Consider the following 12,587-nt stretch of genomic DNA (forward strand, 5'->3'; position numbering starts at 1 on the left):
GGGGGTGCCATGGAGGGTACTGGGGGTGCCATGGAGGGTACTGGGGGTGCCATGGAGGGTACTGGGGGCACTGGGAGGTCCATGGAGGGTACTGGGGGCACTGGGAGGTCCATGGAGGGTACTGGGGGTGCCATGGAGGGTACTGGGGGCACTGGGAGGTCCATGGAGGGTACTGGGGGTGCCATGGAGGGTACTGGGGGTGCCATGGAGGGTACTGGGGGTGCCATGGAGGTCCATGGAGGGTACTGGGGGCACTGGCGGCACCGGGAGCGCTCCCGGCCTCGCCGCTCCCCCCGCCGGGTGTGGCCCCACCGCTCCCCCCGCGGCCATCGCCGCTTTAAGGCCGCGCCCTGGGCCCCGCCCCCGGCCGGACCTGCCGGACCGGTCCGCCCCGCCCGGCCCCGCCCCTCCATGCCCCGCCCCTCCATGCCCCGCCCCCTGAACCCCGCCCCGCCCCGCCCCTGCCCCGGTACCGTCCCGCAGCTGAGCAGCACCGGCCCCTCCGCCGCCACCGGCCCGGCTCGGCCCGATCGGCCCCGGTCCCGCCCGGTCCGGCCCGGCTCAGCCCGGAGCCCCTCGGTGCCTCCCGGTGCGTCCCGGTGGCTCCCGGTGCTTCCCGGTACTGCCCGGAGGGAGCCGCCGAGGCTGTGCCCGGTTGTCCCGGCGCTGTCCCGGCGCTGTCCCGGCGGTGCCGGTGGGGCCCGCTCCGGTCCGGATGGTGCTGCCCGGGCCCCGAGCCGCGCCGTGAGCCCGGAGCGCTCCGCATGGAGCCCCGCGGGATGCCCGGGGCGCCCGTGCTCCTGCTCGGCTTCCTGCTCGCCGTGACCGGTAAGGGCCACGGGACACCGGGACTGGCACCGGGATAAGGACCGGGATAAGGACCGGGAGCGGCTGTCCCGGCTGCGAGTCGGGCCGGGGGCAGGAGCGGCTCCCCCGGTTCTCCCCGACCGGCACCGAGGCTCGGGGGTACCGGGGCCAGCCCGGAGCTCCCGGAGGGGCCGAACCGGGACCGGGATGGGGGAAGGGGGACGGAGGGGACCGGGGATCCCATGGAGCGGGGGTTGGGGTGAAACCGGGAGCGGCGGGGGCGCGCGCGGGTGTGCGCGCACAGGCGCGTGTGCAGGTGCGCGCGTGTGTGTGTGTGTGTACGTGGGAGCGCTCGCGTGTGCACCTGCGGCCCCGCGTGTCCGTCTGTCCGTGCGGCGCGTGTCCGTGTGTGTCCGTGGTGGGGGGGGAGGATGATGATGATGATGATGGAAGGGGGGGGTACGGGGGGGGCGGACAGCGCCGCGGGCGCTTCACACGCGTGTGCGCGCACCCGTGCGTGCGCACCTGCGCCTCTGCGTGGGCTCCGCTCCCCCCCCCGGGCACGCGGACCCGTTTGGGGACACCGTGGGTGGAAGTTGGGGGGGGGGACGGGGGACAAACCGTGGGAACGGCGACACCACCGGGATGCCCCAAGGGGGGGGTCCCCGCTCTGCCCCGCCCCCCGTCCCCCGCCGTGCCTCAGTTTCCCCTCTGGACCCGTGGGAACGGGCTGGTGACCACCGAAAGGTGCTGAGCCCCCCCCACCCCGACCCACGCGGGATCCGCACCCCACGGGAGACTCGGCGGGGTCCCCGCGCCCGCCCTGGAGCCCTGCGGGGGCGCGGGGCGCACACGCGTGTGCAAGGGGTTCCCACGAGTGTGCAAGGGCTTCCCACGAGTGTACACGGGCTTTCCACGCGCGTGCGAGCGATTCTTTTGGATTCTTGAGGGGGGGTCCCTTCCACGCGTGTCCCCACTCCCCAATCCCGGGGTGCGGGCACAGGGGGTGCCCCCGCACGTGCGCGCGCGTCCCCGTGGGAAAAAGAAAACCCGCCCCGAGCGCCTCCTCCCCCTTCCCCCCACGCGGGGCTCGACCCCCGTGGGAATTTGGGATTTGGGGGACCCCCCCCCGCCTCACCCCCCTCCCCCGCCCCCGGGACCCCCCGGTGGCCGCTGCCGGGGCTGTTTTTGGGGGCCCCCCCCCCCCCCCCCGCCCGCCCCGTTTTGAGCGCGGCCGGGGCGTGGGGGCCGCGGGGCCGGTTCTGCCGGTTCCCCGCGCCCGTTCCCACGCGCTCGGGCCCCGCTGGGTGGGGACGCCCCGAGGGGGGGGAACCTCCCCAGGGAACCCCAGAACCGCCCCACGGCGGCCGCGACCCCCGCGGGACCCCCCCGGAGCCCTCCCGGGACCCCCGGTTGGGCTCTGCGAGAGCGGCGGCGCTCGGGGGAAACTGAGGCACGTGGTGGTGGTGGTGGGGAGGGAGGGGGGGCTGCAGGGTGGTTAATGAAAGGGTTAATGAGTCGGGGGTCCTGGCGGGGGGGTTTAGGAGGGGGGGGGGGGGGCATTTTGGGGAGCCCCCGGGGGGCTCGGCGGGGGCGGCAGCGCGGGATCCGTCCCGGCCGGTTGGGCTGGACGGGCCGGCCCGGCCGCTTCTGGCGGCGGCGGCGGGGCGGGACACGCCCCCCAAAGCTGCGGGACACGCCCCCCTCCCCTCCCGGACACGCCCCCTCCCCAAAAAATGTACCCCCAAAAATGCACCCCCGACCCCCCCCCCCACAAGGAGACCCCCAAGTCCTGGACCCCAAAGTAGCATCCAAAGGCTCCAAATGAGCACCAAATCCTGCACCCCAAAAGTGCGCCTCAAATCCTGCACCCCAAACTTGAACCTAAAGGTTCCTAATGAGCCCCAAATCCCGCACCCCTAATTCTCAACCACAATCCCGCACCCCATATCCCGCACCCCAAACCTGCACCCCAAAACTGCACCTCCAATCCTGCACCCTAAACCTGCACCCCACATTCTGTGCCCCAAATTCTCCACCCCAAACCTGCCCCCCACACCTCAGCGAGTCCCCAAAACTGCACCCCAAAAATGCACCTCAAATCCCCTGATAGCCCCCCGAAACTGCACCCCAAATTCTGCACCCCAAATCGTGCACCCCAAACCTGCAGCTCAAATCCTACACCCCCAATCTCCACCTCAAAGCCCAGCCAGCCCCTGAACCTGAACCCCAAATCCTGCAGGTACGCCCAGATGTGCCCAGGTGTGCCCTGAGCCTTGTGCAGGGGTGCCCAGGTGTGTGTGAGTGTGCCCAGGTGTGTGTGAGTGTGCACAAGGGTCCTGCATGGCTGTGAGTGCAGGCACAGGTGTGCCCAGGTGTGCCCGAGCCCTGCGCAGGTGTGCCCAGGTGTGCCCAGCTGTTGCTCTCACACACCTGGAATCAGCCCAGGTGCCCACAGGTGGTGGCACAGGGTCCACGCTGAGGTCCCCGTGTGTCCCTGCAGGTGGGGGCAGGTGGAGGTGCCATATCTCTGTCCCCCTGCACATCCCTGTGCTCCTCGGTGCCACACCGGGTGACACAGGTGTCACACTCAGGTGTCCCCCAGGTGTCCCCCCCATGTCCCTGCAGATGGGGGCTGCGAGGAGGTGCCTGTACCCACAGACAGGTGTCACCACAGGTGTCCCAGGTGTCACTGAGTTGTCCCACTCAGGTGTCAGTCAGGTGTCCCTGTGTCCCGCAGGCAGTGGCTGCATGGAGGTGCCTGTACCCACACTCAGGTGTCACTCAGGTGTCCCAGGTGCCACACTCAGGTGTCCCCCCGTGTCCCCGCAGGCGGTGGCCGCGTGGAGGTGCCTGTACCCACACTCAGGTGCCACAGGTGGTGTCACACACAGGTGTCGCAGGTGGTGTCACACACAGGTGTCGCAGGTGGTGTCACTCAGGTGTCCCCGGGTGTCACTCAGCTGTCCCCGTGTCCCCGCAGGCGGTGGCCGCGTGGAGGTGCCTGTACCCACACTCAGGTGCCACAGGTGGTGTCACACACAGGTGTCGCAGGTGGTGTCACACAGGTGTCACAGGTGGTGTCACACACAGGTGTCACAGGTGGTGTCACTCAGGTGTCCCCGGGTGTCACTCAGCTGTCCCCCCGTGTGTCCCCGCAGGCGGTGGCCGCGTGGAGGTGCCGCGTAGCGTGACGGCGGTGCTGGGGCAGGACGTGGTGCTGCCGTGCCGGTACCGGGCGCAGGAGCAGGAGCAGGTGGTGCAGGTGACGTGGCTGAAGCGCGGCGGCGCGGGCGCGGCGCCCGCCGAGGTGGCCGTGCTGAACCCGCAGCACGGCGAGCACGTGCAGGAGCCCTTCGTGGGCCGCGTCCTGCGCCACGGGCACGGCGACCTCGGCGACGGCGCCATCGTCCTGCGCAACGCCGTGCAGGGCGACGAGGGCGACTACGAGTGCCACCTGATCACCTTCCCCATGGGCAACTTCGAGGGGCGCCTCACGCTCAGGGTGCTCGGTGAGCGGGGGACAGGGGCACGGGGAGCGTGGGACACAGGGGACACGTGGGACACAGGGGACATGGGGGGTATGGGGGGCACAGGGGACATGGGACAGGGATGGGGGCACAAGGGGTGTGGGGAACATGGGGGGCACAGGGGACATGGGGTACATGGGACAGGGATGTGGGGCACAGGGGGTGTGGGACAGGAGTGGGGGGCGGAGGGGACATCGGGTATGTGGGATGTGGGGCACATGGGGCAAGGGACATGGGGCACAGGGGACATGGGGCGCACGGGACAAGGGGCACATGGGACACGGGGCACATGGGACAGGGGACATGGGGATGTAAAGGCACAGGGGACATATGGGACACAGGGGACATGGGACAGAGGATGTGGGACATGTGGGGCACAGGGCACATGGAGGGTATGAGGGGCACAGGGACATGGGGCATGTGGGACTGGGGATGTGGGGAATGGAGGGTGAGGAATGTGGGATACGGGACATTGGGTACATGGGATACAGGGGACATAGGGGACATGGGACACAGGGGACATGGAGCATGTAGGACATGGGGCACATGGAGGGCAGAGGGGACACCATGGGCATGGTGGATTGGGGAATTTTGGGCACTGGGGACACAACGGTGCCACGTGGACACCCCACACGCCACCAACACCCCAAGCCCCCAATAAACCCCCAACATCCCCACCGCTCCCCTAACCACCCCGTCCCCCCCATCAGTGCCACCGCTGCCCATCCTGAACCCGGGCCCGCCGCTGGAGGAGGGCCAGGGCCGGACGCTGGCGGCCTCGTGCACGGCCGAGGGCAGCCCGGTGCCCTCGGTGCGCTGGGAGACCGAGGTGCGCGGCACCAACGCCACGCGGCGCTCGGCCCACGCGCGCTCCGCCTCCGTCACCAGCGAGTTCTTCCTGGTGCCCGGGCGCAGCATGAACGGCAAGAGCCTCACCTGCGTGGTGGCACACCCCGGCCTGCGCCATGAGAAGAGAATCACGCACCAGCTCAGCGTCGCCTGTGCGCCAGCGGGCAGTGATGGGGGCTGGGGGGTGACGGGGGCATTGGGGGTGACGGCAGCATGGGGGACATGGAGGATGTTGAGGGCATGGGGGGTGTTGGGGGCATGGAGGGTGTTGGGGACATGGGGGACATGGTGGGTGTTGGGGGCATGGAGGGTAACGAGTGTGGGAGGTATTTGGGACATGGGGGGCATTGGGGACATGGGGGGCATTGGGGATGTGGAGAGCTCTGGGGACGTGGCAGGGCATTGGGGACATGGTGGTTGACAGGGGACATGGAGGGTGTTGGGGACATTGGGGGTAATGGGGGACATGGGGGGTGTTGGGGATGTGGGAGGTGTTGGGGACATGGGGGGGCACTGGGGACATGGGAGGTGTTGGGAACATGGGGGTTGACAGGGAAGATGGAGAGTGTTGGGGACATGGGGAGTGTAGAGATCTCTGGGGACATGGGGGACATGGAGGGTCTTGGGGGCACTGGGGACATGAGGGTTGACAGGGGACATGGACAGTGTTGGGGACATGGGGGGCATTGAGGACATGGGGTGTGATGGGCGTTGGGGACATGGAAGGAGTTGGGGACATGATGGGCATTGGGGACAGGGGGAGCACTGGGGACCTGGGGGACATGGAGGGTGTTGGGGACATAGAGGGCATGGGGGACATGGGGGACATGGAGGGTGTTGGGGACACAATGGGCACTGGGGACATGGAGAGCCTTGAGGGACATGGAGGCACTGGGGACATTGAGAGGTGTGGAGGACGTTGGGGACATTGGAGGGTGTTGGGGACATCCTGGGCACAAAGGGACATTGAGGACATGGAAATCTGGGCAGTACTGGGGACATTGGAGACTTTGGGGACACTGGGGGCCCTGGGCAGGTGGAGGCTGTTGGGGACATGGGGCACACAGGTGGCATTGGCAGTGTGAGGACACAGGTGACACTGGGGGATGCTGGCACGGAGGACCTTGGGGACACGGAGGGTGGGACATTGGGCATGGGGAGGATGAGGGACACAGGGGGACACCGTGGCCGTGGGGGGCACGGCAGGGCCGTGGGACCTTGTCCCCTGACTGTCCCCTCGGTGTCCCCAGACCTGTCGGACGCGTCGGTGCTGGGCCACACGGCCGAGTGGCAGGAGGGGATGGAGGGGGCGGCGCTGACCTGCCTGGGGGACGGCAACCCCCCCCCGACGTACAACTGGACACGGTGAGGCCCCTGTCCCCCCCTGTCCCCCCCCCCGTCACCCCCTGTCCCCCCCTGTGTCACCCCAGGGCACCCCCTGTCACCCCCTGCCACCTCCCCATGGCCCCCTGCCCTGGGTCCCCTCGCCTGTGTCCCCCTGTGTCCCCAGCAGGGTCTGAAGCAGGTTCGTGTCCCTGTGGTGTCCTTGTGGTGTCCCCTGCCCCAGCTCTGTCCCCACTGTGTCCCCCTGACCGTGTCCCTGCCTGTGTCCGTGTCCCATGGCCCTGCTGTGTCCCTGCTGCCTGTGCTGGTGTCCTCCCTGTCCCCTATGTCCCTGCTGTGTCCCTCCTGTCCCTGCCATGTCCCTGTTGTGTCACCCCTGCCTTTTCGTGTCCCCCTGTCCCTGCCATCTCCCTGTGCCTATGTCCCTGCCACGTCCTTGATGTGTCACCCTTGTCCCTTCCATGTCCCCCTGTCCCTGCTGTGTCCCCCCGTCCCTGCCATGTCCCCCTGTCCCTGCCACATACCCTGTTGCTGCCATGTCCCTGTGCCCTTGTTCCTGTTGTGTCCCCTTGTCCCTTCCACATCCCCCTGTCACATCCACTGTCCCTGCTGTGTCCCCCTGTCCCTGTCACATCTCCCTGTCCCTGTCACGTCCCTGTCCCACCTCCCCACCCCCAGTCCTGCCCCCGCCCGTGCCATTCCGGTGCCGGTGCCGCCGTGGCTGGGCCTGGCAGTGCCGCGTGCCCGGGCAGGCCCCGGCTGGGCGGCACCCGTGGGAACCGGCACGGCGGCTTTGATGGCACCGATGGCACCGGCACCGCCCGGGCAGGCCGGGGCTGTCACCGGGGAGTGTCACTGGGGGGTGTCACTGGGGCCGTCACTGGGGCTGTGACCAGGAGATGTCCCTGGGGTTGTCACTGGGGGCTGTCATGGGGAGATGTCACTGAGGGTTGTCACCTGGGGCTGTCACTGGGGGCTGTCACTGGAGCTGACACCAGGGGCAGTCACCAAGGGTTGTCACCAGGGGTGTCACTGGGAGATGCCACTGGGGGGTGTCACCAAGGGCTGTCACCAGAGGGTGTCACTGGGGTTATTGCCAGGGGCTGACACCAGGGCAGTCACCAAGGGTTGTCACCAGGAGATGCCACCAGGGCTGTTATGGGGGCTGTCACCAGGGCTGTTATGGGGGCTGTCAGTGGGAGATGTCCCTGGGGCTGACACCGGGACTGTCACCAGGGCTGTCACCGGGAGGGATCAGTGGGGGCTGTCACCAGGGCTGTCACTGGGGGCTGTCACCAGGGCTGTTATGGGGGCTGTCACTGGGGGCTGGCTCTGGGGTAGTCACCGAGGGTTGTCACCGGGGCTGTCACTGGAAGCTGTCACCGGGGCTGACACCAGGGCTGACACCGGGGATTGTCACTACGGTTGTCACCGTGGCTGTCGCCGGGGCTGACACCGAGCTGTCCCCGCAGGGTGGACGCGCCGCTGCCCGCGGGTGTCAGGGTCAAGGGGGACACGCTGCTGTTCCAGCGGCCGCTGGCCGTGGCCGATGCTGGTGACTACGTGTGCCGAGTGTCCAACCGAGTGGCTGCCAAGGAGGCCCGGGCCAACGTCAGCATCCGGGGACGCGCCACAGGTGGGGACAGGGACAGGGGGCTTGGTTTCTGCATCTCTCTGTATGTCCATCTGTCTGTTTATCTGACCATCCACTTTTCCATCCATCCATCCATCCATCCATCCATCCATCCATCCATCCATCCATCCATCCATCCATCCATCCATCCATCCATCCATTGTCCATCCATTGTCCATCCATCCGTCCATCCATCCACCCATCCCTCTGTCCACTCATCTGTTCATCCATTCATTCACTCATCCACCCGTCTGTCCCTCCTTCCTCTGCTCCTCCCATCCCGTGCCCATCCCACCAAGGTCCATCCCTCTTCCACGCCCATCCACTCATCGCGTGCTCATCCAGCCCAGCTTTACTCACTGCCTGCTCACACCTGCCCTTCCATCTCCTCATCCGCCCTTCCGTCCACTCATCCGTCCTTCTGTCCCCTCACCTGCCCTGCTGTCCACTCCTCCACCCTTCCGTCCACTCATCCACACTTCTGTCCACTCATCAGCCTTTCTGTCCACTCCTCTGTCCTTCTGTCCACTCATCAGCCTTTCTGTCCACTCCTCTGTCCTTCTGTCCACTCATCAGCCTTTCTGTCCACTCCTCTGTCCTTCTGTCCACTCATCAGCCCTTCTGTCCACTCCTCCACCCTTCTGTCCACTCCTTCATCCTTCTGTCCACTCACCCACTCTGCCGTTCCCTCACCCGCCCTGCTGTCCACTCATCTGTCCTTCCATCCCCTCATCCATCCTTCTGTCCACTCCTTCGTCCTTCCGTCCACTCCTCCACCCTTCTGTCCACTCACCCATCTGGTCATGCCTCCAGATTCCTGCTTATTCATCCATCCATCCATCCATCCATCCATCCATCCATCCATCCATCCATCCATCCGTCCGTCCGTCCGTCCGTCCGTCCGTCCATCCATCCGTCCATCCGTCCATCCTCTGACACCTCTCACTGTCCATCCCCACCCACTGGTCACCCACCCACCCACCGTCCATGGGCTTGTCCATCCATCCATCTGTCCATCATCCCACCCCTGGATGTCTTTGTCAGTCCGTCCATCCATGGACACTCCTCCGTCCATCCGTGGATGGACTCATCCATCTGTCCGTCCATCTGTCCATCCATCTGCCCGTCCACGGACTTGTCCATCCATGGTCTCCCCCACTCATCCATGAGGTCTCCCCCACTTGGGGTGTCCCCCCTTGACCCTCTCTGAGGTCTGCTCTCTCTTTGGGGTGTCCCCCCCACCTTAGGGTGTGTCCCCCTGACCCTTTTTGAGGTCTCCTTCATCTTTGGGATGTCCTCTGACCCCTTGGAGGTATCTCCTGTCTTTGTGGTGTCCCCCTGGCCCTCTTTGAGGTCTCCCTCTGTTTGGGGTGCCCCCTGACCCCGTGAGGTGTCCCCCCGATTTGGGGTGTCCCCTGACCCCTGTTTTGGGGTCTCCCTTGTTTCGGGGTGCCCCTGACCCCTGTGGGTGCCTGCAGAGGACACGGTGCGCCGCGTGGACCTGGTGTCGGCCTCGGTGGTGGTGGTCGGGGTCATCGCCGCCGTCCTGCTCTGCGTCCTCGTCATCGTCGTGGTGGTCATGACCCTGTACCACAAACGCAAGACACAGCGCATCTCCGAGAAGTAGTAAGGGAGGGGACAGGGGACATGGGGACACGGGGCGGGGGGGACATGGGGGGGACACAGGTACATGGAGAGACATGGGGACACAGGGGACATGGGGACATGGATGGGCATAGGGGACATGGTGGGACATGGGGACACAGGGGACATGGTGGGACATGGTAGGTATGAGGGTGTATGGGGACAGGGGGACATGAGGGACATGGGGATCATAGGGGTACATGGGGACACAGGGGATATGGGGACATGGAGGGACACAAGGACATGGGGGGGACACTGTGGGACATGGGGACACAGGGGGCATGGGAACATGGATGGACATGGGGTACATTGGGGGACATGGGAGGACACTGGGGGACACAGGTACATGGGGGGACTTGGGAACATGAGGGACATGGGGGATGTGGGGGACAGGGTGGACACAAGGACATGGAAGATGCAGGGGGACACGATGGGGACACCATGGGGACATGGGATAGACACAGAGGACATGGCAGGACATGAGGGACACGGGGGACAGAGCGGGACAAGGGAGGACAGGGGGGGACACAGAAGGACCCAGCAGGACCTGTGGGCACACGGGGGGATGACACAGGGGTGCTGAGTGTCCCCTGTGTCCCCAGCGAGGAGGAGCTGACGCTGACCCGGGAAAATTCCATCCGGAGGCTCCACTCCAGCCACAGCAGCGACCCCCGGGCACAGGTGGGGACACGGAAACGGGGGGGACCGGGGGGGGCTTGGGGTGGGGGGGGTTTGGGGAGCTCGGGGTGCCCAAAGAAGGGGGGCTTGGGTTGGGTTGTGGGGTGTCCTTGGAGTGTCCTTGGGGTGTCCATAGGGTGTCCATGGGGTGTCCTTGGGTTGTCTATGGGGTCAAACTTTGGGGTATCCACGGGGTGTCCATGGAATGTTCATGGGGTCAGGCTTTGGGATGTCCATGGGGTGTCCATTGGGCGTTCATGGGTTCAGACTTTGCGATATCCATGGGGTCTCCATGGAATCAAACTGGGGGAATCCATGGGGTATCCATGGTGTGTCCTTGGGGTGTCTATGGGGCCAAACTTTGGGGTGTCCATGGGGTGTCCATGGGGTCAGACATTGGGGTGTCCATGGTGTGTCCATGGGGTGTCCATGGGGTCAGACATTGGGGTGTCCGTGGGGTGTCCATGGGGTCAGACATTGGGGTGTCCATGGTGTGTCCGTGGGGTGTCCATGGGGTCAGACATTGGGGTGTCCGTGGGGTGTCCATGGGGTCAGACGTTGGGGTGTCCGTGGGGTGTCCGGGGTGTCCTGGGTGCTGACCAGCCTGTCCCAGCTGGAGGAGACGCTGCAGCTGCGGACGGAGAGTCGCCAGGGCAGCCTGCGAGGGGACAGCCTGCGAGGGGACAGCCTGAGGGGGGACAGCCTGAGGGGGGACAGCCTGCGTGGCACCAGCATCTGCTCCGCCATGGTGAGACACGGGGGACACCAGGGGACACGAGGTCACCGTGTTCCTGGGAATGTCCCTGGCCCCAGTGACACTCCTGGCCCCAGTGGCACCCATGTTCCCCACAGTGATGTCCCCATGGTGCCCAAATCACCTGCCCCGCCCCCGCCATGTCCCCGCTGATGTCCCTGTCCATGTCCTTGTTCTGATCATGTCCCCATGGTGGCCATGTCCCCACTGATCCCTGTGTCCCCATGGCGGCCACGTCCCTGGTGGTACCCATGTCCCCAGCAGTGTCTGTGTCCCCATCAGTGCCCATGTCCCCATGGTCCCCATTGGTCCCCATGTCCCCATGGTCCCCATGTCCCCATTGGTCTCCATGGACCCCATTGGTCCCTGTGTGCCCAGCAGTGCCTGTGTCCCCACTGGTCCCCATGGTCCCCATGGTTCCAATGTCCCCATGGTCCCCATGTCCCCACTGGTCCCCATGGTCCCCATTGGTCCCCATGGTTCCAATGTCCCCACTGGTCCCCATCAGTGCCCATGGGGACATCCCACTGGTTCCTGTGTCCCCATCAATGCCATGTCCCCATGTCCCCATGGTACAATATCCCCACAGTCCCCATGTCCCCACAGTCCTCATGTCCCCATTGGTCCCCATGTCCCCACCAAAATCCACCCCATGCCCAGTGGCACCCCTGACGCGTCCCTTGTCCCTTGTCCCCAGAGCGAGGAGCCCGAGGGCCGCAGTTACTCCACGCTCTCCACGGTGCGGGAGATCGAGACGCAGACCGACGTCCCCGTCGTTGTCCCCGCTGTCCCCGCGGTGCCGCCGCCGCCCGGCGGGAAGGAGCCCAAGGAGGAGGAAGAGGAGGGTGGGGGCAGCGGGGGGGACCCCATCAAGGCGGCCATGACGCACTTTGTGCAGGAGAACGGGATGCTGCAGGCCAAGCCCAGCTCCAACGGCATCTACATCAACGGCCGCGGCCACCTGGTGTGAGCCGGGCCCCGGGGGGACACCTGGGGACACCTGGGGACACCTGGGGACAGCCAGCCCCCCCGCCGTGCCCACTCGGCTCTGTCCCCTCTGCTACGGTCCCCAAGTGTCACCTCCCTGCTGCTGTGGGGTCAAGATGGACTCTGGTCCCCAAGTGTCACCTCCCTGCTGCTGTGGGGCTGGGGACAAGGACAGTGCCCCAGGACTGTGTCACCTCCCTGCTGGTGTGGGGTCAAGGATGGATTTCAGTCCCCGGGTGTCACCTCCCTGCTGGTGTGGGGTCAAGATGGACACTGGTCCTTGGTGTCACCTCCCTGCTGGTGTGGGGCTGGGGACAAGGACAGTGCCCCAGGACTGTGTCACCTCCCTGCTGGTGTGGGG

At 66.4% G+C, this 12,587-nt stretch overlaps 1 protein-coding gene across 1 annotated transcript; it reads left to right on the forward strand.

Moving 5' to 3' along the window:
• The first annotated feature begins 764 nt into the window (after positions 1 to 764).
• Positions 765 to 12,209, forward strand: NECTIN4 (nectin cell adhesion molecule 4). Its single transcript, XM_066568275.1, has 9 exons — positions 765 to 828; positions 3,969 to 4,319; positions 5,048 to 5,338; positions 6,437 to 6,551; positions 8,003 to 8,166; positions 9,642 to 9,789; positions 10,410 to 10,488; positions 11,099 to 11,233; positions 11,937 to 12,209. The coding sequence occupies exons 1-9, from the start codon at positions 765 to 767 to the stop codon at positions 12,207 to 12,209; spliced, it is 1,620 nt and encodes a 539-aa protein (XP_066424372.1).
• Positions 12,210 to 12,587: the final 378 nt, after the last annotated feature.

This window comes from Molothrus aeneus, chromosome 31, assembly GCF_037042795.1.
Source record: "Molothrus aeneus isolate 106 chromosome 31, BPBGC_Maene_1.0, whole genome shotgun sequence".
Classification (NCBI taxonomy): Eukaryota; Metazoa; Chordata; class Aves; order Passeriformes; family Icteridae; genus Molothrus; species Molothrus aeneus.

Bases quoted from the DNA above. Each gene is read 5' to 3' on its own strand.
- NECTIN4 (XM_066568275.1), top strand. From the start codon at position 765: ATGGAGCCCCGCGGGATGCCCGGGGCGCCCGTGCTCCTGCTCGGCTTC. The intron at 8,167-9,641 runs GTGGGGACAGGG...GGGTGCCTGCAG, and splicing joins CATCCGGGGACGCGCCACAG to AGGACACGGTGCGCCGCGTG. The intron at 9,790-10,409 runs GTAAGGGAGGGG...CTGTGTCCCCAG, and splicing joins CAGCGCATCTCCGAGAAGTA to CGAGGAGGAGCTGACGCTGA.